Below are 24,358 nucleotides of genomic sequence, written 5' to 3'. Positions count from 1 at the left end.
GTAGGAGGCTTGTACACTTATATTTCATTTCATATCCACTTGGGGTTTTTAGAAGTACTTAGGAATGTTCCATGCGAAAAAGATTATATAGCTGCCATTCACAGCATGAATGCAAGATGCTTTGCATTTTATGGAGATCTTTTGAGAATCTTAAGTTGGGTTAGCACAAGTAAAAAGCCACCATATCACAATGGGCAAAACACACATGAACTGAGACCATAATAATTCATTCAGATTTATTTGAAATTTGTTAGCACAGAAATGAACAAACACTTGTATAAATCAGTCACATATTCTTCTTGTCGGACATGATGTTATGTATGCTTTGGCCATCACGTGCTATGGTGCCATTTGGTTGTGTTTACTGATTGCCGAAATGTTAGAAAACTATGTTTAAGGCAACACATATAGTCCCAAATACCACGCACAGCCAAGGAACTTGAAGATACCAATGATTTTTAGAGTTACACTAATATGAATGGGTATCAAAGGTATACCTAGTTTCTTAACAGTTGAAATTCAGTAAATTATGTACTAGCTATGCTTATTACTTGCAATAGATTGCAGATCCTTGAGCAAATACAGCAACATTTGTGAAAATTACAACACTCATAGAAAGTGGTGCAAATGAATTCAGACTCGTGGGATGTATTGAGCAATGTACCAAAAATAAATGATAAAGAATCACACGTTGATGGTGTATGTATTTATCCAACAACACTTTCTTCTGTGTCCATCAACTGGCACAGTGGTTAAAGCCCTAGACAGACACTCAGTTGTAGGGGTTCCCCATCACCCATTGGCCATCTAAATTAAGGTTTTCTTTAATTGCTCTAAAATTTTCAATGCAAATTGTGGAAAGTGTCTTTGAAAAATGTATGCCCAGTTTTCTTTCCAATCCTTCAGCAATCCATGCTTTTGATATTACTGTAATGAATTCATTGTCAATCCTAATCTTTCTTCTTTCCCTCCTCCTTTACTTGTGTGACGGATCAGGGCAGAGTTTACATCTACAGCTATACTTTGCGAATAACCGTGAGGTGCATGGCAGAGGGTACATTCCATTGTACCAGTTATTAGGGTTTATTCCTGTTTCATTCACATATGGAGTGTAGGAAGAATGATTGTTTGAATGCCTCTCTACATGCAGTAACTATTCTAATTTTATCCTCATGTTCCCTCTGTGAGCAATCCTCACGATCCATATGCGAGCACTACATTGGAAGTTTTAGTATATTTCTAGAGTAATAATCTAAAGACGGTTCATGAAATTTTGTTAGTAGACTTTCTCAGGATAGTTTGTGTCTATTTTCAAGAGTCTTGGTTCCTTCAGTATATCTGTGACTCCCTCCCATGGATTCAGCCATTCATGGTGCCCTTCTCCATATACATCCAATACCCTGTGTTAGTTCTATCTGGTTTGAGTCCCACACACTTGAGCAGTAGCCAGTCACACAAGTAATTTGTAAGCAATCTTCTTTTTAGACTGATTGCACTTTCCCGGTATTCTATCAATAAACTGAAGTCTACCACCTGCTAAGCAGTCATTCCACTTCATATCCCAGGTATTTGTATGAGCTGGTTGATTCCGACAGTGACTCATTGATATTATAGTCATAGGATACTAAGCCCCCCCCCCCCCCTCTCAAATGCAGACTGTTACATTTACAAACATTTAGAGCAAGTTGTCAGTCTCTGCACCATGTTGAAATCTTATATAAAGATCTGACTGTATATAAAGCTTCTTTCAGATAGTACTTATTTACAGATAACTGCATCATCTGCAAAAAGCCTGATGTGACTATTAATATTGTCTGCAAGGTCATTAATATACAGAATTAACAGCAAGGGCCCCAACACACTTCCAGGGGGCACATCCAATATTACTTCTCCATCTGATGATGACTCTCCATCCTAGATGACATGTTATGTCCTACCTAAAGTCCTCAATCCAGTCACAAATTTCACTTGATACCCCATATGATCATACTTTTGACAATTAGTGTAAGATTGCTACTGAGTCAAATACTTTTCAGAAATCAAGAGATACTACATCTATTTGATGCCTTGATCCAAAGCTTTCAGTATGTTATGTGAGAAAAGTGTGAATTGGGTTTCGCATGGTCGTTGTTTTTGAAATCCATGCTGGTTGGCATTGAGGAGGTCATTCTGTTGAAGATACGTCATTATGTTCGAGCTCAGAATATGTTCTAAGAGTCTACAAGAAATTGATATCAAATATATTGGACAATATTATGTAAAGGGAAGTTGCAGATAGGCACAACAAAGACTCTCACAATAAAAGCTTTCGGCCATTGAGGCCTTCGTCAACTGTAGACACCCCCCCCCCCCCCCCCCTCCAAACACACACACACACACACACACACACACACACACACAAATGCAATTTGCACACACAGCGGCAGTCTCAGGCAACCGAAACCACACTGTGGTTTCATTTGGCTGAGACTGCAGTCATGTGTGCGAGTTTGTGTGTGTGTGTGTGTGTGTGTGTGTGTGTGTGTGTGTGTGTGTGTGTGTTTGTGTGTGTGTGTTTGTGTGTGTCATCTATTGTTGCCCAATGCCTTAATGGCTGAAAGTTTTAATTGTGAGAGTCTTTTTGCTGTGCGTTTCTGCGACTCCCAAACCACCTCACATTCATCTTCAATTTCTGTCTCATCAGATTTGTGTTTCTTGTATATCCCATTTGCCTATCCTTTTGACATATGCTTAAATTTCCTCCAAAAATCTCACTGCCATGAATTTCAGGTTTCAACCAGTATTATGTGAGTTTCACTGTTTTTCATGAGTGCTTCAAACTCTGGCACTTTGTTTTGAATGCTTTGGCAGCTTATCATTAGGATTTTAATACTCTCATCTTTGGGAGGCAGTTCTTTCGACCTTACACTGATACTTCTGGGATTCCTACAGCTATAATATTTAAATTGGATGGAGAGTCACCTAATAATAATAATAAAAAAAAGCCCTGTGTGTACTCCACATTAGTCAGCTACCTGAGTAGCAGCCTCTGATGTGTAGTGCTCACTTGACCTATTTAGGGAAACCCTGTAGTTCTTAGCCCTACGGCACAAGTCCAGGAAGTTGCTGCCTAACTTATCACAGAACCTTCGAAGTTTCTGGTTCATCCCTTCCACTCGACTCAAAACCAAAGGGCCACAACCAGTTCTGGTGACATTGCTTAAAATTTTGAGCTTCGTTGAAACTCCATTTGCAAGGCTGGTCTTCTCAACCTTCTCTACCAATGGCTGGAATGACCTAAGAACGACCTTGGAGCCCAGACAACAGACATCATTTGTTCCAACGTGCACCACAATCTGCAGTTGGTTGCAATCTGTTCCCTCACTGACCGCCAGAATAGCCTCTTCAACGTGTTGAATGAGGTCGCTAGGCATACACACTGAGTGCACCTGGTGTACTGTCCTGTCACTTCCTGCCATTTCTCTAAGGGATACCCTCATTCGGCATACATTTGAACTGCTGGAGATTAATAGACCCCTACCCTTTTCTGTTTGAGTTTTCCTGACACCAGAAAAAACACGTTTCCCCAAAACAGGTGAAGTGAATCCCGTGGTTCAGTTTCAGTCAAAGACAGCATCTTAAACTTGCTGCTTGTTGGTTTTGGCGATCAGTACAACACCCTGAGTCCTCCCTGGACCCTAACCACCCTGTATAGAACTCCTAGATCTACTATTGACATGCCACTCCAGTGAAGTGGACGGATAATGATCAAGTGTGTACTTTGTGCAGAGGAGACAAAATCCACGATAGAGGACAGTACTTGAGCTACCTCTGGTCCAGGAATCACAGAGACATGACTCTCGGGAATTCTTCAAGCACACCAATTCACAGCAGCTGACAATCGTCTGGCAATAGTCAAGGTGATTTCCAGCTGTGTACGGACATCAACCAACTCATCCCGTCTTTGAGAACAGCATTCACAGTGGGGCTGCATTTTGGTAGGTGCAATGAACACAAGGCAGTGAACAAATAACTTTAAATTAAGCCCCCTGACTATCTTTTAATCTGTTGAACTAAAAAGTTGCTAATTTCTTGTAAGAATTGAAGCAGATATGCAAAGCAAGATTTCTTTTAGGGCAACACAAAAACCTATGGTAAAAATGACTAGTGTACTAAAACGTTTTGTTGTTAATTATAGTTGTTAGAAAACTTGAAAACAGAGTTCATTTGCTATAAATGCACACAATATATATGGCTGCTCCTCTTTAAGGGAGAACTAGATGTAGCACAACATGTTAGAAAGTCTGCTACAGTAAATCACAAACACTGATTTGCTACAAATTGCTCTTAGATTATGTAAAGAACAATGGTAGCCTCTGAAAATTCTCAAAAATCCACATTTATTTGCATTGATATACAATCAAATTCAGGGATGATGCATTCTGTGGCTGAACTGTGAATCGCAAACACTGATTTGCAACGAAATAAATTACGTATCCAAAACACTCATACCATTAATTTACGAAAATGTAGTTTTGTAGGCATTCTCAGACTAACCTGTTTCTCATGTAATTGTACAATGAAATTAGAGGAAGATCATTTTGAATGATAATAGGCCTGCTGTTCTCAAAAATTTTAAAAGAGTACAGTTAAATGTAAGCCTACAATTGACAATAATAGTATTAGTTTATCATGGCATTCGTGAATTTTCAAAATTTCACAGTACATCACAATACAAATGTGTATTGATACAATCAAGGAAAGATTATACAGAAGTGATGCGAACAGTAAAATATGCGAATCTAGGATTTTAAATCAGCTCACAGCCTTATACATGCAGTCCCTTACAAGGGAAAATTCCTAAGTCAGCCTTTATATATAAACAAACGTGCGTATTGCGTGGATTTTTCGCTTTGGTGATTCTGTGCACACTTCTGCTGTGGGGTGCTGAAGAAGAACCTTTCAGAGTGAGTTTATCTCAATTAAAATCGTTAAAAAGTGCAGCACCAACAAAGCACGTCTTCTGTGTTTTGCAGCTAACAATACTAAGTTCGAAACTTCCTGGCGGATTAAAACTGTGTGCCGGACCGAGACTTGAACTCGCGACCTTTGCCTTGCCCGCGAAAGGCAAAGGTCTTGAGTTCGAGTCTCGGTCCGGCACACAGTTTTAATCCGCCAGGAAGTTTCATATCAGCGCACACTCCACTGCAGAATGAAAATCTCATTGTGGAAACATCCCCCAGGCTGTGGCTAAGCATGTCTCCGCAATATCCTTTCTTCCGGGAGTGCTAGGTCTGCAGGTTCGCAGGAGAGCTTATCTGAAGTTTGGAAAGTAGGAGACGAGGTACTGGAGGAAGTAAAGCTGTGAGGATGGGGCGTGAGTCTTGCTTGGGTAGCTCAGATGCTAGAGCATTTGCCGGCGAAAGCAAAGGTCCCAAGTTCGAGTCTCGGTCCAGCACACAGTTTTAATCTGCCAGGAAATTTCATATCAGCACACACTCTGCTGCAGAGTGAAAATCTCGTTCTGAATACTAAGCTCAGTTGATGAACGGACTCCTACGTCAGTATTCACAATATCAGTAAATGAGTAGTTCAAACAAGATAGAATCATCTGTCCTTGGAAAATAGGTGAGTAAAACCATCACATTTCAGCTCCTACAGGGCATCCTGCTTCAACAATGATTTATGTGCAGAACCTGAAGAGAATTGTGTACAGGAGTGAAAGGATATTGGACCTTGTGTTGTGGTCAGAGCAGAGGACTGCCATTTTGTCTGCATTTCTGTAATGAAAACTACATTTTTTATCTATGAAGTTGACTTGACACGAGAACACTGTAACAGGTCGGAGCCTGATTGCAGTGACTGTGCAGTCTGCTAGACTGGTGGCACACATGTTATTACATGGAGTTCTGTTGTACAGAAATCACAAGTACTTCAGATAGCAATTGATATGTAAATGACCTCACTGACTTGCTGACTGGCAAAATATATTGATTTGATATGAGCCATGCTTTAAGCTGTTTTTGCAGTGGTCACTACAAACATGTTAGACGGTATCATGGCTGTCACAATTTGCACTGTTGAACAGTGTAATGAACTAACTCCAACTGTGTTGGTTTGCAACACCATTGGATACAAACTATGATATTGACTTATAAGAATGAAGGAGATCCTAAACAGCAACCACTGTAACAGCAAAGTTTTAGAGTGTGAAGTTCCGCAATTGCTCCAGTCTACTCCACATTTCGTATTTCAGGTCAGTGCCCAGCCTCACGTTATGAGGAGTTTGCAAACTTTCTTTTGAAGAACAACAGGTACCACATCTCATTGGACTGCATTTTCACCTAACATGTCACGCATCAAATGTGCCTGGGATACAGTTGGTTGTGTACTGTTTTGTCACAGTCTTCAAGCAACTATTGTTGATGCTCTGTAGGCTTTTGTAGAGAGAATGTTTAGGGAGATTTCCCAGAAATATGATAAACATTCGAGCACCGTCATACTTTCTGAATCTTAAACTAATAAGATGTCAAACTAATCATGCTGATTTCATTGGAAAAATCCATAGATTTTCCGCATATTATACTCAAGAACAAAATTGAGTAACAGCCTGAAATAAGTGATATGACAATACATGTGTGCACATTTTTCATTGATCCAAACTTGAAGATGAAAATGATGTAACTGGAAGTCTGTTATATTAAATTAGCAAACATATGTTTAGATTTACGGTACGTAATTTATGTTTGTGTTTTTATTTTTACATTGTTGTTGTTGTTGTTGTTGTGGTCTTCAGTCCAGAGACTGGTTTGATGCAGCTCTCCATGCTACTCTATCCTGTGCAAGGTTCTTCATCTCCCAGTACCTACTGCAACCTACATCCTTCTGAATCTGTTTAGTGTATTCATCTCTTGGTCTCCCTCTGCGATTTTTACCCTCCACGCTGCCCTCCAATACTAAATTGGTGATCCCTTGATGCCTCAGAATATGCCCTACCAACCGATTCCTTCTTCTAGTCAAGTTGTGCCACAAATTTCTCTTCTCTCCATTTCTCTTCAGTACCTCCTCATTAGTTACATGATCTACCCATCTAATCATCAGCATTCTTCTGTAGCACCACATTTCGAAAGCTTCTGTTCTCTTCTTGTCTAAACTATTTATTGTCCTTGTTTCACTTCCATACATGGCTACACTCCATACAAATACTTTCAGAAACGACTTCCTGACACTTAAATCTATACTCGATGTTAACAAATTTCTCTTCTTCAGAAACACTTTCCTGGCCATTGCCAGTCTACATTTTATATCCTCTCTACTTCGACCTTTGTCAGTTATTTTGCACCCCAAATAGCAAAACTCCTTTACTACTTTAAGTGTGTCATTTCCTAATCTAATTCCCGCAGCATCACCCGATTTCATTCAACTACATTCCATTATTCTCGTTTTGATTTTGTTGATGTTCATCTTATATCCTCCTTTCAAGACCATGTCCATTCTGTTCAGCTACTCTTCCAGGTCCTTTGCTGTCTCTGACAGAATTACAATATCATCGGTGAACCTCAAAGTTTTTATTTCTTCTCCATGGATTTTAATACCTACTCTGAATTTTTCTTTTGTTTCCTTTACTGCTTGCTCAGTATACAGATTGAATAACATCGGCGAGAGGCTACAACCCTGTCTGACTCCCTTCCCAACCACTGCTTCCCTTTCATGCCCCTCGACTCATAACTGCCATCTGGTTTCTGTACAAATTGTAAATGGCCTTTTGCTCCCTTTATTTTACCCCTGCCACCTTCAGAATTTGAAAGAGTGTATTTCAGTCAACATTGTCAAAAGCTTTCTCTAAGTCTACAAATGCTAGAAACATAGGTTTGCCTTTTCTTAATCTATTTTCTAAGATATTTTTACATATATATTATTTTTACATCTATGCAGCTATGCATATATACAAAATGTAATGGGATAGATAAAAAAATCTACTCATCAAGTGGCTGAAGAACTCGCACATAAAAGAAGGTTATAACTAGGCAAGCTTTGGAGCCAGTGGCTCCTCCTTCAGGCAGAAGGGTTGAAGGGGAAGGAAGGGGAGTGAAGGAAAAGGACTAGTGAGGTCTAGCAAAAGGGGTAGATTTCAGGAAAGTCACCGAGAACCGCAGGTCAGGGGAGACTCACCAGACGGGACGAGAAGGAAAGACTGTTCGTTGGGGACTGCACTGCATGAGTTTTGAAAGCCTGAGAGGTTAAAGGTGGAAGACATTGTAATATGGAAACAGAAATTACTGCTTAAACATCATTCACGAGTTAATAAGAATGAAAAGCTGAGTGCATTGTACATATCAGGTGGGAGGGGGGGGGGGGGTCAAAAAATAGACAGGTAAGAAAATTAAAGATGTAGAAAACTAAAATGGAGTGAAGAAAGCAGTAGTCATTGTGAAGAAATGCTAAGATGGAAGAAGTTAATGTAAATTAAGGTCTGATAGGTGGCGAGAACCAAGGACATGTAGAGCTGGTTCCCACCTGTGGAATTCTAAGAAACTGGTGTCTGGGGAAGAATCCAGATGGCACATTTGGTGAAACAGACACCAGGGTCGTGATTGTCATGTTGTACAGGAGGTTCTGCAACAGTATATTGTGTGTTGCCAGTATACTCCCTCTGCCTATGTCCATTTGTCCCAACTGATAATTTGGTGGTAATCATGCTGTTGTAAAAGGCTGAACAGTGTTTACATAACAGCTGGTATATGATGTGTCATTTGACAGGTGGCTTTCCCTTCGACCTTATATGTTTTGCCAGTTACAGGGCTGGTATAGGTGGTGGTAGGAGGGTGATATGTCACCACTGTATACTTATTGGAGATATGAGGGTGAAAATATTAGTTGATCTATTTTGAAAGTATTCTCTGACATTTTATTACTGTTTACTCATCAGTGTTTTTACTTTTGCAGGTAATTCAGAACAGCCGTGTCACACTGGAAAGTTCTGGTTATGTCCCTGGACTTAGCAGTTTTCCCAGGAATGAGGAACTGCTTAATGGTTTGTGATAATATGCAAATTTTATTTATATGTATTGAAACTACAAGGAGCTGCATCTGTTAGACTAATAATCAAATGGGAACCATTTTAAGATGTAATTAACAGTTATTGCTTTTGAATTTTAAGTTTTGCTTAGAGTAAAAGCTAAAATCGTGAAGGCTTTCATGGCCATTTCTTGATGTGCTGCATTTTGTTCTTCTTGAAAGGATTCAGACACCCAGTCAGTGCACTATCTATTCTTCAGCTTTTCCTGCATATTGCTAATGTGGTTTACAGTCTTCTAAGTGCAACAGGAGTTCACTGTGAAAGGGGATCCCAGGGTCCAGTTATTTTGAGAGTTTTCCCCATGCTTGTGCACTTCAGTGGCTTCTCTGATTAAACAGGCATTATAGATACTCCGCACAGCAAGACTTGCATGTTGTTGGGTTTTACTACATAACTGTGGCCACTCAGTATATGCCCATCTGTGGCTAATTCCTCCTTGTGTTTCAGCTTGTAGTTCCATTTTCATTCAGTGCTCCTGTTTTTGGTGGATCCTTCAGCATGTTTTTTCTCAGGTTTTTCTTGACAATGTGGGTCCCACCTGTCCTATGTTGCTGTGTTTACTGTCTTATATTTTGCTTGTGTAATATACAACTAATTATGTCAGATCACCCAGGCTACTTATGGCATTCTAATATCATTATTTGGGTAACCATTGCTCCTCAGAACATCCCCAAGCGTTTCATCTCTTGTTTGAAGTGCTGTGGCCCATGTGTTTGCCTTACAACCATCACAAAAATATTGGCCATGCCCCTTTTGCTAATGAGATGGTGATACAAAAGTTTTAGCAGATGTACTTTTTGAGCAATATCGGTACCATTGCCAGTGGCTAGTGCAGCTTGTAGTTGTTTGTCATTTTCCAGCTTCACTGCAAATTGGATAGTAGAATTGAGGCTGCTCATATGTATGAGGAAGTCACCAAATCCTTTCTCATTATGACTCCATGCAATAAAGGTGGTGTTGTCCATATACCACACCATTACTTTTTTATTCATTGAGCCGAGAACTTGCATCTTAAACTTCTCATGAGTGTGTGTGTGTGTGTGTGTTTGTGTGTGTGTGTGTGTGTGTGTGTGTGAGAGAGAGAGAGAGAGAGAGAGAGTATCGTCCTACAGCTGTTGGCATAAATGGCATTTCGTGTGAAGTTGCTTTGCGAAATCATGAATAAAAGTGAAACTATAAAACTCCATTTAAATGTTTAGTGGCACCTTGATGTTATTAATCTTGTGAAATGTCGCGCACATGAATGTGTTTGATAAATCGAGTGTTCTGTCTACCTACATTTTTATGTAACTCTACAGTGGGATAAGACACCTTGATAAATCACTTCATATTTTTTATAACCCACTTTGTCGTATCTGCGTTCTGTTTTCTGAAAGTATTCTAATCCAATAATTTGTGTGCATTTTGCTCATAGTCTTGAGTTTTCACATTACAGTCACATTTCCTTGATCACATGTGAGTGTCTAAAACCTCCATCTGCAGCTTGATTCAAGCCTATCAGTAATCAAGAATAGATCTTCAACACTGTCAGCCACTCATGCTATCATACTTCAGGAAGACAAATAACCAAAAACCCCAAAAAAAAAAAAAAAAATGCCGACAGACAGATCTCACAAAATGTTCATTAAAGCTTCATTGCTGTTAATTATTACACCTGACAAACATTATTTCTTTATTGGTTGTAGGTTGAACCCCCTGAGAATGCTGTATTTATTTTATATTAACAATATTTAGTGTTATATGCATATTTTTTAAAAGTACTCTTGTTTACTCATAAAAATTTAGCCAAATAGTGGGTACAGCCTTGATATCGTAGGGTGTATTTTCCCCCTCAGTAATGGGTTTTTATTTACACAGACAAAAGCTTTCAACAAAATAATCCATATTCCTTAGTTTTTACAGCTAAATTCATACAGAATTCCACTAATTGTACTGAGTAACTTGTATAACTCTGAGTTAACCTTTGTGAACATCATGATTTCAAAAGCAGGGAGAACATACACAATAACTGTACTTACCAGGCTCCCTAGCTTTATTGGAATGGTGTTAGAGGTTTGCAGGTAAAGGACTGGGAAGCAAAAAAAAGTGTCTGGCCATCATTTAACTTCAGGAGGTGAAATTCCAGTACCACTGATGGCACATTTAAAATGAAAACACTGATCCTAATCTTTGAAAGTCCAAGATGAATGACAACAGTATTATGAAAATGATATACTGCCATTCACTGTGTAGAGGGGATGTTGGCAAGTGAAAAACTGCTATACATTTTAGCTTTTGGCTGTTGATGAACTGTCAAGATACCTCTCAAATTAACCTGGCAGGGAGCAGTACTATGTACAATACTTTTCTTTATTCATTGTTGGACAGTGGACTACATACAGTGATTCTTTTGCATGTGGTTCCTTGTACACTGAGCAGTCAACATGTCAAGCTAAAACTGCAACAGAAATATTTACCTGTGTGCTGCTGGGAGGAAATTGCATCAGTCACGCTTTGACTATAGTATGCCATATAGGCATCAAGTGATAATTATATCTGTGATATTCTAGTGTTTGCTTGGAATGTTCTGCAAACAAAAGGTGTGGTGAATTCTTAGGGTATCATTGGCAGTCTGTTCAAACTGTAGTACAATCAACATCATTTATTAATTTATTTATTCAGCCATTTGATGTATTTCAATTGATGCATGTTGTATAATTACATACAAGACTATATGTTTTGATTACACAGTGACATTGTACAGCTTTTTATGTTCTTTACAGTATGGCAACTTCACTTCCATTTAAATTTACAGACATATTTATTGCTTATCCAAATTGAATGATGGTTGCTTCTACTTTCTTCCTTTTGAATGCATATTTCTTTGGGTTTAACTTCCACTAATCAGAAAAAAATCATTTAATAAAGTGCATTTTTCTCTGGCTGTATGCACAAAGGCATTTAAGTTCTTCATTTGGCTGATTTTGTGTGAAAGGCAATTGAAGAGGTACGTCCCTGTATATGTTAAACTTTTCTTGCAACTACTTGCCTTGTGTTGAATAGTTCTTAGTTTTCACCAACAGTTTCTTGTTTTGTAGTGAAGAGCCACCTCACTTTCCTTAAAATAATTTTCTTCTTAATGTGTAGTAGCACACACACACACACACACACACACACACACACACACACACACACACACACACAAAGAAATGAGGACCATCATATCCAAGATCTTTCCAACCCCTTTTAAACTGGTATTCTGTTACCTGTCCAATCTCTACAACATCCTAGTCCATTCCTAAATATGCCACACCCAATCACAACCCCCTAGCCACAGGGACGATGTCCCTGTGGAAGACCCAGGTGTAAGACCTCCCCAATCCACCCACACAGCACATCATATTCCAGCCCTGTCACTGACTTGTTCTGCCCCATCGGAGGCTGGGACATCTGTGAAAGCAGCCATGTCTTATAACATCTCTCTTGTGATCATTGCACAGCTTTCCATATTGATATGGCTACAAACCAGCTGTCCACCAGGATGAATGGCCACTGCCAAACTGCAGTGAACAGCAGAATAGATCATCCAGTTGCACAACATTTAGCTGAACATGACATGCTTGATTTCAGTGGTTGCTTCACAACCCAGGCTATTTGGATCCTGCCCTCCACCACCAGCTTTTCTTAACTGCACAATTGGAAGTTTCACTTAAAACATTTTCTCTACTCCTGAAACTATTTTTCCTCAACCTATAGTAACCTACTGTTCCCACACCTTCCACCTAACAGTTTTAGCACCCTGTATCCCAAACCTCCTCCAAATTCATGTACCCAGCACACTCCACCAGTCCTCTTCTCTGCTCCTCTCCTTTTCCACTCCATGCCTACTACCCCACAGCCTGCCGATGGTGCGCCTGGTAGCCCTGTTGTGCCACATTCTAGGCCCTACATGCTCTTCCAGACAGTGCTCATGTCTATCCCACATCCTCTCCCCAAACCTGTGCCCTGCTGTCTCTCCCCCTTCCCTGCCCCACTCCGGATTGCTACTTTCATTCATATCTACAAAAGCATTCTAGCCCAAGTGGCCAGAGATAGGGGTCATGTATCCATGAGATGTGCTTGCTTTGTATGTATGAGGTGCTATCCAAAATTTTTGGGACTGGTGCTGCCATCTGTTGAAAACCTTACCTTTGGACTAATGGTCACCATTACCCTCAAAGTAGTTCCCATCCGCACGTACACAGGTCCCATCGCTTCTGCCACTGGTCAACAAACATATTCTGGAAGTCCTGTTCTTTGAGGGTGTTTATCACCGCCAGTGATGCTTCTTGAATTCTGTCTAATGTTTCGAACCAACGGCCTTTCAACTGGAGTTTCAGTTTTGGGAACAGTGCGAAGTCACAAGATGCCAAATCTGGAGAGTACGGTGCGTGATGAGCAAGGACGTGTGACAGTGCGTGCTGTTGTGATGCAGCAGCCAGTTCCCTTGACGCCGAAGTTCAGGCCGTCGTCGCTGCACGTTTTCACGGAGCCGTCGCAAAACGTCACAGTAGTACACGGAATTCACTGTTTGGTTGGGATGAATTCCCTGGGTATCAAAGAAAAAGATGATCATACTCTTCACTTTGCTCTTCACCTGTTTCACTTTTTTGGGTCTTGGAGAGCCCGGGCTCTTCCACTGGGACGATTGTTGCTTTGTCTCTGGGTCATAACCGTAAATTCAGCTCTTGTTGCCGGTGATAACCTGTGACAAGAAGGTTGGATCATCAGATGCTGTCTGACGAAGGTCCATGCACACTTGTACATGCTGTTCCTTCTGATCGGCAGTCAAGATCCTTGGCACAAATTTTGTAGCGACACAATGCATGCCCAATTCATCAGTCAACATTCGTTGACATGTCCCATAACCAATACCCACTTCATCCACAAGGTCTTGAATGGTTCGACGTCTATCCGCACGAACCAGTTGTTGGAGTTTGGCAAAAATGTCTGGCATTGTGCAGCTAACAAGCCTTCCAGTGTGAGCATCATCTTCGACATCTGTACGGCCGGCCCTGAACCGAGCATGCCTCCCAAACACATGCGTACAGCTCATGCTCTGTCTCCCAAACACTTGTTGAATCATAGCAAGGGTCTCCATAGCACTTTTCCTGAGATACACACAGAATTTTATAAACATACACTGTTCTGTTCGCGGAGCTATCGTAAAATCACCACACACCAAATACAGAGTATTACGGAAATCGCTGTGGCTACACAACATGTCCTCCCAGCTGAATGCCACTCTTCACACTGACTCATCAGATATGCAGCTCTCTCCACCTAGCAGTGCAAAGATCTACTACTCCTACTTTCCAAATGGTAGCACCAGTCCTGAAAATTGTGAATTCCACCTCATATGTGTGTATGCATGTGTGAGTGTTTGTGTAACAGTCATTTTGTAGCAACTCAGCATTTATCTTTATGGTGAATAGCAGTCTACCCTTTTTGTAGTATTACTGAATATGGAAGTGAACCTGATGCACTATGTTTCTCTGAATATCATACTACAAATGGAAATCACATGTTGTTGAAAACTATTGTTTAGCTGTTCATCATTATCAATCTATTATGGGAAAAGGTGGAGTCACAATATTTGTTCAAAATAATGTATATATATCTCTAGATTTAAGCAAATACTGTGCTGAACAGATGTGTGGCATCGAAATAACAGCAGAGAGTGCAACAGTTATTGTGCTGTCAATTTACAGGGCACCTGCTGGAAATCTGAATGTTTCTCTGAGACACACTGAATCACTTTCTCCCACCTGTCTAGAAAAACTAATTCATTCTTTGTAATGGGTGACTGTGATGTGTAACAAAAAATAGAAGCAGAATGGGTCCTGAACACCTGATGTGCGCTTACAATCTAGTATCGGTGGCACAGTTTCCAACTAGGGTAAAAGCCAGTTCCAGTGCTTTGATGATAATATTATGGAAAGAATAGATTGCTACATACTATATAGAGCACATGCTGAGTTGCAGACAGGCACAACAAAAAGACAGCTATATATTTGAGCTAGCAGCCACAAGGTCTTCACCCATAGTAGAAAACAAACAAACACATACATTTGGACAAACTCAACTCACACACAGATGACCACTGTCTCTGCTGATGCTGGACTGCGTATACCAACTACTGCAGTTGCTATACACAGCCCAGCCTCAGTGGACAAAGACAAAGGTTGTGTGTGTCTGTGTTGTGCTTTTGGGAACACATGTTTATTTATTCAGCCATTTGATGTATTTCAATTGATGCATGTTGTATAATTACATACAAGACTATATGTTTTGATTACACAGTGACATTGTACAGCTTTTTATGTTCTTTACAGTATGGCAACTTCACTTCCATTTAAATTTACAGACATATTTATTGCTTATCCAAATTCTACTTTAAAAGGATGCCTTTTGGCCGGAAGCTCAAGTGTATTGCTGTCTTTTTGTTCTGCCTGTCTGCACCCCAATGGTGAATAGCAGTCTGTACTTCCCATAATATTGTCATTATTCCATCCAGGATTTTCCATTGTTTGAGTTCTAGTGCTTTAGTAAATAACAGAATTACTGATATGGTTACATATAATAATTTAATTGTCAAAAATATTATAAATAATATTAAAATATTATAAATGGTCTTCTTGATCATGAGGGACAGTTTCTCACCATAAACCAAGTAAATATACATAGAAAAGTAAATTTCATTTGGAGAAACATGAGGATAAACAGACATAGACAGACACACCACTTTAATCATCAGAAGCAGCTTGTTGGCTGGCCTCATGTATGTACTGGTATTGATGTAATATATTTATGTGTAAGTTTAAATGTCTATTTGAGGAAACATTTCATAAAAGGTTTGTGAGAGAAAACATTTTTTAAATCAGGATATGGATGTTGTACTACAAAGGGCAACAAAATTTCTTGCAGAACGAGAAGCAATTTTTATGTGGCAGCCAAGAAATCAAATAATCCCAGTAATATTAGAAATTATAAACTGTAAAATAGAATTCTTAATGAGACCATACAGGCAGCAAAGGACATGTTCTTGAATGTAGAAATTGATAACTCAAGCAATAAAATAAAAACTGTCTGGAATTTCATAAAGAAGTAAGTGGGGAAAAGTGCAGTTTGTAGAGTAAATATCTATACAAAAGTGAGAATCATCTAGTTAGTGACTCAACAACAGTTGCTGATATAGTGATTTAATACTTTTTTTAATAGTAACACAACAAACAGGATTGCAAGGCTCTGTAAATCAATTCATGAATTTTCTGCTAGCCAATGTTAATTCCTTCTGCCTCAGCATTTCTTCACAGTAACCACTCATTTATTCATTCCATTTTAGTTTTCTATATATTTCATTTTCTGAGCTGTCTATTTTTCACCATTCTCTCTCCCACCTCTGTCACAGACAATGCACTTAGCTTTTCACTCTTACTAACTCGTGCACAATGTTTTAGTAGTAACATCTGTCTTGCATATTACCCTGTCTTCCAACTCTAAGCTCTCAGGTTTTCAAATCTTGTCTGGTGCAGTCTCTAACCATCAGTCTTTCTTTCTCATACCGTAAAAAGTCTTTCATTCTCATCACGTCTAGTAAGTGTCCCCTAACCCAGGGTTCTGGGTGACTTTTCTGAACTGTACCCCTTACCCTAAAGCTCTCCAGCCCTTTTCCTTCACACTTCTTCCTTCCCCTTCAACTCATCTTCCACAAGAAGGAGCCACTGGCTCTGAAAGCTTGTAAAAGTTAAACCGTTTTGTGTGTGTGCTCCCCTGCCACTCTGTGTTCCCCTGCTGTTGCGTGATGAGTAGATTTTTATCTATCCATTAAACTAAATCCATGTCATACAACCTCTAAAGATGTAGAAACAGGAGAAAAACTAAGTCATGGGCAGATAACTAGGGCAGATACTTCAAAATACCTTGGCTTACATATAGGTAGCAAATTAAAATTGTCAGACCACATCCTGGCTCTTTGGAAAAGACTGTGTGTTGCAACTTGTTCATTACACTTTTTTTTGCTCTTATAGAAACATGGAAACCATCAAATCAGATTATTATGGTTATTTTTATGCCATTATCGCACATGGAATCATAGTTTGGGGAAATTTGCCACTAACTACAGAAGTGCTAAATGCACAGAAAAGAACTCTAAAAATATGAGTGAAGTCCACCCTACAGCCACCTGCAGAAATCTTTTGAGGAACTTGAAATCCTCACATCCACCTCACTATCTGTGTTCTTACTTACGTGTTTCATAAGGGGGGGGGGGGGGGGGGGGGGGGGGGGGAAAGCTCCTTTTTAAACCTAATATTGCATATCACATAGTGATGATACTAGAATAAAAGATGATGCCCACTGTGAGGATACAAAACTGAGTACAGAAAGGGGTCAGTGGCTGTAAAATTTGTAGTGCACTCTCTTCACAAAGTAAGCATTTAGTGTATAATGAGCTCTTAAAAAAAATTCTTAAGGCAGTTCTATTCCCAAGGGTAATTTTACATTATGGAAGAGTTCCTTAGCCATAGTTCCTTAGCCATAATGTTTAGTATATCATAGCACTCAGCTGCATCTGCAGATCTTTATTTGTGTTCATGTGTGTTTATTATTATACAAATGTTTATTTTTCTGTAAATATTATCTTTCTGTAATATTTATTTTATGTGATGTACTGGATGATTATAATTGAACACTGTAGAAATAACACCACTGGTCAGAATGATGTCTAATTGCAATGGAATATTATCGGAGAAGAGGGAAAACATATGGTAGAAGAAAAGAAAATAGTGTGAAAATTGATCAACAGATGGCGCTGGATGTGTCAGAATAGTAAATAAAAACACCTGTCATGCTCACAACCCTCTGAAGCTGGTATAAACGCCCTGGGTGCAAGGCTTTTCCTCCTTTCGCATCTGTGATGTTCACCATTATTGTCTCAATGCAGGATTGTGCTCTGCTTGAAATGCTGTATTACAAGAATGGTGACTGTGCACACATTGCTCTGCAGTAGTTCTGGACACTGAAGGCTGTGAAAAAAGTCGTTGGACCGATGGCTGTGGTGAGTCTGGAGAAAATGATTCAGAAATTCGAAAAGACGGGTTCATTTGGTGTGCATCCCGGTAGAGGGAGGAAATGAACTGATTCGACGTCAGTGGAAGCAGTGGCGACTTGCAATGTAGGAGGAGATGAGTGGTGGTGTGCAAACGTGTAGTGTACTGGCAGTTGCCCGAACATTGAACATACCCGTGAGAACGGTGCGTAAAATCCTACGAAACATCCTTCTTTGCTATCCATTCAAAATTAACCATGTGCCAAGTTGCTTCCTGTTCACCTTCCAGCAAGAGAGACCTCTGCTTTAGAATTTCTTGCTCACATGAAAGTGGATAATGACTGGCCATGGAAGATTTTGGGGACAGGTGAAACCCACTTCCATCTGACAGGCTATGTCACTACACAGAATTGTCGAATATGGCCAATGGAAAATCCAAATGCAAATCACCACTTCATCCTGAATAGGTCACTGTGTGGTGTGGGTTTACGGTATCATTTATGATAGGGCCATATTTTTTTGAAGAGACAGGTGGTGTTACCTGTACTGTCACTGGTAAGCATTATGAGTATCTTTTGTGCAACCACGTCAGTCCATCTCTCCAACAGCATGGATCATTTTTATGCAAGATGGCACACATCCGCACATTTCAAATTCAGGTAAGCACCTGCTGAAGCGCCATTTTGGAAATGCTAGAATTATCAACCACTATTTCCCTACAGCCTAGCCATCCCGATCACCTGATCGTAATCTGTGTGACTTATGGCTGTGGGGCTATCTGAAAGATATTGTGTTCAGTGCTCCGATTGCAAACTTAGCTGCATTGAAGGCACGCACTGCGCAACACATTCTGAATGTGAACCTAAAAACACTTTGATCAGTTGTGGTACACGCTGTTTCTTGGTTTCAACTTGTTGCAGAAAACGATGGACAGCATATTGAACATGTTTTGCGCCTGTCACATGGAAATTAATAATCCAATTTTATGTTGATTGATGCTTATTATGTGGTTTTTGGTCTCAGGACAATTAAAAACCAATCTGAGTGGAAATTAATAATCCAATTTTATGTTGATTGATGCTTATTATATGGTTTTTGGTCTCAGGACAATTAAAAACCAATCTGAGTGATGCTTTTTATGCAGCTTTTGGCCTCAGAACAATTAAAAACTGATTTTTCCCATCTGATGTGATATGATCTTGCGATGGTGGGTGGGCTTATGTAACTAACAGTACCAATCCTGTACACCTATGCACACAGCTGTACAGTTTGTTTAACATCAAACGTACACCATAGGCATTGCTGTATGATTCATTTGTCATATGTAGCCTACTGCTATTAAATTATGATGCTTACAGCACCATCTATTGCTACCTTTTGTAACTATTTATTTGTCTTCTGCCATACGTTTCCCCCCTTCTCCGATAATATTCCGTTGCGGTTTGACGTCATTCTGACCAGTAGTGCTATTTCTACAGTGGTTTCAAAGTTTAATTTTTATCACTCTCTGTTTTTCTGGAATAGAACCTAAGTTTTAGATACTTTAATGTGAAACTAATTAGTAGCATACTGTTTACATAACAACATAGAATGCAACCACAACAAACTTGTAAAACAGACACGTTCCATAATATGTTATACATTCACAACAAGGATCACTGGAACACAAAATAAATAAATAAATAACAAAAATTTGAGTTGTCCAACTTTCTTCATTATACCATATGCAGTTTTCCAGTGTGCCATCACATTTATCTCTTTGTTTGTTATGTAGCTCTTGTAGTATCATCTTCGCTTGCCTTCTCTTTCATCTAAGATTACTAAATCATCAACAAAAGCTAAGCGGCTTGTATTCACATTTCCCTTCTTGTGGCCAAGCTTTATGGCTGTTGCGCCTTCTTTCTCCCCATCCTTGCATTATTTAACCCAGAAGTAAGTTAAATAGCACATGAGAGTGCATCATCATTATTCATTTTCTGTGTCGATTTACTCTAAGATATTGAATAGTGGTTGCATATCTGTTGAGATACTTCTTAAAATCCTTATGGAAGGTAACAATAGTCCATTCACTGCCAGAAAACTTGCTGCATCTTCTGTCTAGTAGACACTGGAAACTTCTGTGCCAAACCATTCTCTAGAAGTGCTACCAGCTAAACATTTGTGTACGTTAATGAAGGGATTAGCGTAATGAGATAGTCATTCTGGGAATGTCCATGAGTTTGTATAAGGAACTCATTGTCTTCAATTAGAAGAAATCATTACTGACACACAATAAGGGTTTTGAATATGTTCACAAGTAAGAATAAATTGGGTATTATTCTTAAACACCTAAGTGCAGTAAATTTGCACTGTCCTTGCTGCTGATTTTGACAGTGAAATACTGTCCATTGCATTTTTATAACTAAGAAGAAATGTTATAGGGTGCACCAACATTATTATTCGATATCAAAAAACATGTAATAAGAGTAAAAGTCTCTAATAAACAGTTATTTAAGAAACTAGATACATTATCAAACCAGTGTTGATACTTTCACCTCCTTATGCAATTATCCGTAGTGGATTTTAATAAATAATATCTAACTGACTACATGTTTTAAATAAAATAGAAATAAACTTCCACATGGGAAAAATATATTAAAAACAGAGATTCCAAGACTTACCAAGTGGGAAAGCGCCGGCAGACAGGCACAATGAACAAAACACACAAACACACACACAGAATTACTAGCTTTCGCAACCGATGGTTGCTTCTTCAGGAAGGAGAGGGAAAGACGAAAGGAAGTGGGTTTTAAGGGAGAGGGTAAGGAGTCAAGGAGTCATTCCAATCCCGGGAGCGACAAGACTTCCCTTAGGGGGAAAAAAAAAGACAGGTGTACACTCTCTCACACACACACACACACACACACACACACACACACACACAAAGCTTTTGCCTTGCCTTTAAGTATGTCTGCTTGTGTCTGTGTATGTGCGGATGGATGTGTGTGTGTGTGTGTGTGTGTGTGTGTGTGTGTGTGTGTGTGTGTGTGTGTACACCTGTTCTTTTTTTTCCCCCTAAGGGAAGTCTTGTCGCTCCCGGGATTGGAATGACTCCTTGACTCCTTACCCTCTCCCTTAAAACCCATTTCCTTTCGTCTTTCCCTCTCCTTCCTGAAGAAGCAACCATCGGTTGCGAAAGCTAGTAATTCTGTGTGTGTGTTTGTGTGTTTTGTTCATTGTGCCTGTCTGCCGGCGCTTTCCCGCTTGGTAAGTCTTGGTATCTCTGTTCTGACTACATGTTTTTTAATTAATAGAGATCTAGTGTTCCATTTGATGCAAATGTATACATACCATGTAAATTGTCAGGTTGCAGCCACCTGATACACTGTCCGCTGTGTCTGGAAAAAATGTCGGATAAGGCAATCTGCATACACTGTAAAAATTCGGCGTTTTATCAACGTCCTAATTAACAATGTTATCAAAATTCTGCTCAATTTTGTGTAAGTTAAAATTATGCTTTCATTCCATTATGAACTGTCAACAGCTCTGGCCAATATCCTGGAAAATACAGCACTGTTTGGAGATATTTTACTTCATCTTCCAGAAATTTCTACGAAGATTCTTGACTCCAATAATGAATGGCGTGTTATGTTTGAATGGAGCTTGAATTTTGCAAATCAGTCACAACTGTTAGACAATAGTACCAGAAAGCTTATTGATCTTGTAAGAAATAATTTTTTTACCATTCTAACATTCAATTTTGCCAATGTGTAATTGAACTGGTTGCTTAGAAATAATTGTTTGCTTCAGGTCAGTATGGAACTTAATATAACTGAGCGCCATCCTGATTACATTAACCCTTACAGGAGGGAAATTCGTTCATCAAACGCAGAAGAATATGTTTCACAGGTTCCAGCTAAGAAGAAGAAGAAAAAGAAAGAAATAAAGAGAGGCCCACGTTTAACAGGTGAATTGTGATAGTGCCTTCTACACTGCATAAGGGTAACTTTTAAGGTGGACCATGTAATAAAACTTGAAGAATTTTCATTGTAAATCTCTTTGGAGATATAGAAGAAGAGAAATAAAATTACTGATATGTGAATAGTTATTTTACCTCACTGATAAGGCATGATATAACATGACATTTTTTTTGTCTTCAGACTGAAGACTGGCTTGATACAGCTCTCAATGCTAGTGTATCCTGTAAAAGTCTCTCTATTTCTGCATTAATACAGTAGTCCACATCCACTTTAACCTGCTTACTGTAGTAGTCAAGCCTTGGTGCTTCCCTCTAAAATCTCCCCCTCCAAACCAACTTAAATATTTCTTGATGCTCAGCATTCTTTTTATTAACCCTTTTGAAGGTATTTCTTTACAGTATTTAAGGAATACTTCTGTACGCTCCTGACATCCAGTGGCAGTCCCCTGCACCAGCTGTAGCTTCTGTTTGTTGTGAAATATAGCTTTCAGACTGTGGGAAGTGTATATCCCAGCAAACAACAGTGTTTTGATGGTTATTGGGAAGTGTGGTTACCACCAGTGTAGCTTTTGGAAGGGGTGTAGGAAGTATACTATCTACAAAATTAATCTGTCATTTTTGGTCCTGGGAAGCATATGTACCAACTTTAGGGTTATTCCAAAGCTTTTGGGAATATGTTTTACCTCCTCTGGCTACACCTGACATCCTGTGGTAGTACACTGGACCAGGAGTATGAAATCTGCTACAGCAATCAGTTTCTGTTTGTCATGGGATCACTACTATTGTCAAAATACATTGCTTTGCTTCTGCAATAGACATTATTGTGACCTGTTCAGCTCATACCTTTTAGTCAGCCATAGTGCCAGTAGTCAGTGTCGTCCTAACCGCCGTCTGCTTCACGTCTGCTGTGCAGCGAGCTACCTTAATTTAAGTATTAACAGTATTTTTCTTACTTGTCACTTCTTCTTCCATGTGTTTTTGCTTTTAGGAAGCTTTAATTGTCAAGTGCTATTATAGTGTTCCATAGATTTCATGTTTGTTTTGAATACAGTCGGAGAGAGTCCCTTCAGTCAGCCATAGTGCCAGTAGTCAGTGTCGTCCTAACCGCCGTCTGCTTCAAGTTTGCTGTGTAGCGAGCTACCTTAATTTAAGTATTAACTGTATTTTTCTTACTTGACACTTCTTCTTCCGTATGTTTTTGCTTTTAGGAAGCTTTAATTGTCGAGTGCTATTAATAGTGTTCCATAGATTTCGTGTTTGTTTTGAATACAGTCAGAGAGAGTCCCTTTAGTCAGCCATAGTGCTAGTAGTGCTAGTGTTTGTTTTCGATACAGTCCAGAGAAAGGTAGTGCTATTTTCATTGTTTTCTACAAGAAGTGGCTAGCAATCACAGTTTAGTCAATAATCAGCCGCCTTTAGTGAATTAGCAGTCTAGTTAAAAGTTGATCAAGTCTCTTCAGTAAATTGATTCCTTAGGATGGATAGGATGTGTGACTGCTGTGAACGGACGCAGGAGGAGCTGGCCACTCTTCGCGAATAGCTGAGCGTGTTGATGGCCACAGTCAGCCGTCTTCAGGCTGCTGCCTCGGAGTGTAGCGACAGTGGGGAGTCTGGTGCGTCGCAAGGTACACCCCAGGTGTTACATGCTTCACCCACTGTCCCTGCTGTCGAGACATCTTCGCGGGTACCGGGCGCGGTTGGGCCACCATCTCCCCAAGGGGAGTGGCGGGTTCAGCGGCGTTCGCGGCGCACGAGACGGAGGGTAAATGTGGAGGCTGGCCGTGTGGAACCGCCCGCTCTGCCTGTGAGTGGACACGTGGCTGCTCCTTCAGCAAGGTCCGAGCAGGCACACGGGGGGAGGGGTTTATTAGTTATTGGGAGCTCCAACGTTAGGCGGGTGATGGAGCCCCTTAGGGAAATAGCGGAAAGGTCGGGGAAGAAGGCCAGTGTTCACTCTGTCTGCTTGCCTGAGGGTCTCATCCGAGATGTGGAGGAGGCCCTACCGGCGGCGATAGAGAGCACTGGGTGCACCTGACTGCAAATTGTTGCTCATGTCGGCACCAATGACTCCTGCCGTCTGGGTTCAGAGGCCATCCTCAGTTCGTACAGGCGGTTGGCGGAATTGGTGAAGGCGGAAAGCCTCGCTCGCGGGGTGGAATCAGAGCTAACTATTTGTAGTATCGTTCCCAGAACCGATTGCGGTCCTCTGGTTTGGAGCCGAGTGGAAGGCTTAAACCAAAGGCTCAGACGATTCTGCGGAGAGCTGGGGTGCAAA

General features: G+C 40.0%; 1 protein-coding gene across 3 annotated transcripts in view; it reads left to right on the top strand.

Annotated features, from left to right (window-relative positions):
* The window catches only part of LOC126277915 (coiled-coil domain-containing protein 134-like), a 38,108-nt gene extending 15,902 nt beyond the window's left edge, over nt 1-22,206 (top strand). For all 3 annotated transcript variants that reach the window (XM_049977483.1, XM_049977485.1, XM_049977484.1), the window contains 3 exons: nt 8,926-9,013; nt 21,649-21,827; nt 21,915-22,206. In XM_049977483.1, coding sequence (XP_049833440.1) covers nt 8,926-9,013; nt 21,649-21,827; nt 21,915-22,082 — 435 coding nt within the window. In that variant the 3' untranslated portion in view covers nt 22,083-22,206. The remainder of the gene's footprint in view (nt 1-8,925; nt 9,014-21,648; nt 21,828-21,914) is intronic.
* The last annotated feature ends 2,152 nt before the right edge of the window (nt 22,207-24,358 follow it).

This window comes from Schistocerca gregaria, chromosome 6 (genome assembly GCF_023897955.1).
Source record: "Schistocerca gregaria isolate iqSchGreg1 chromosome 6, iqSchGreg1.2, whole genome shotgun sequence".
Classification (NCBI taxonomy): Eukaryota; Metazoa; Arthropoda; class Insecta; order Orthoptera; family Acrididae; genus Schistocerca; species Schistocerca gregaria.
Note: the sequence above shows the minus strand (reverse complement) of the source record. Positions and strands in the feature narration are given on the sequence as shown.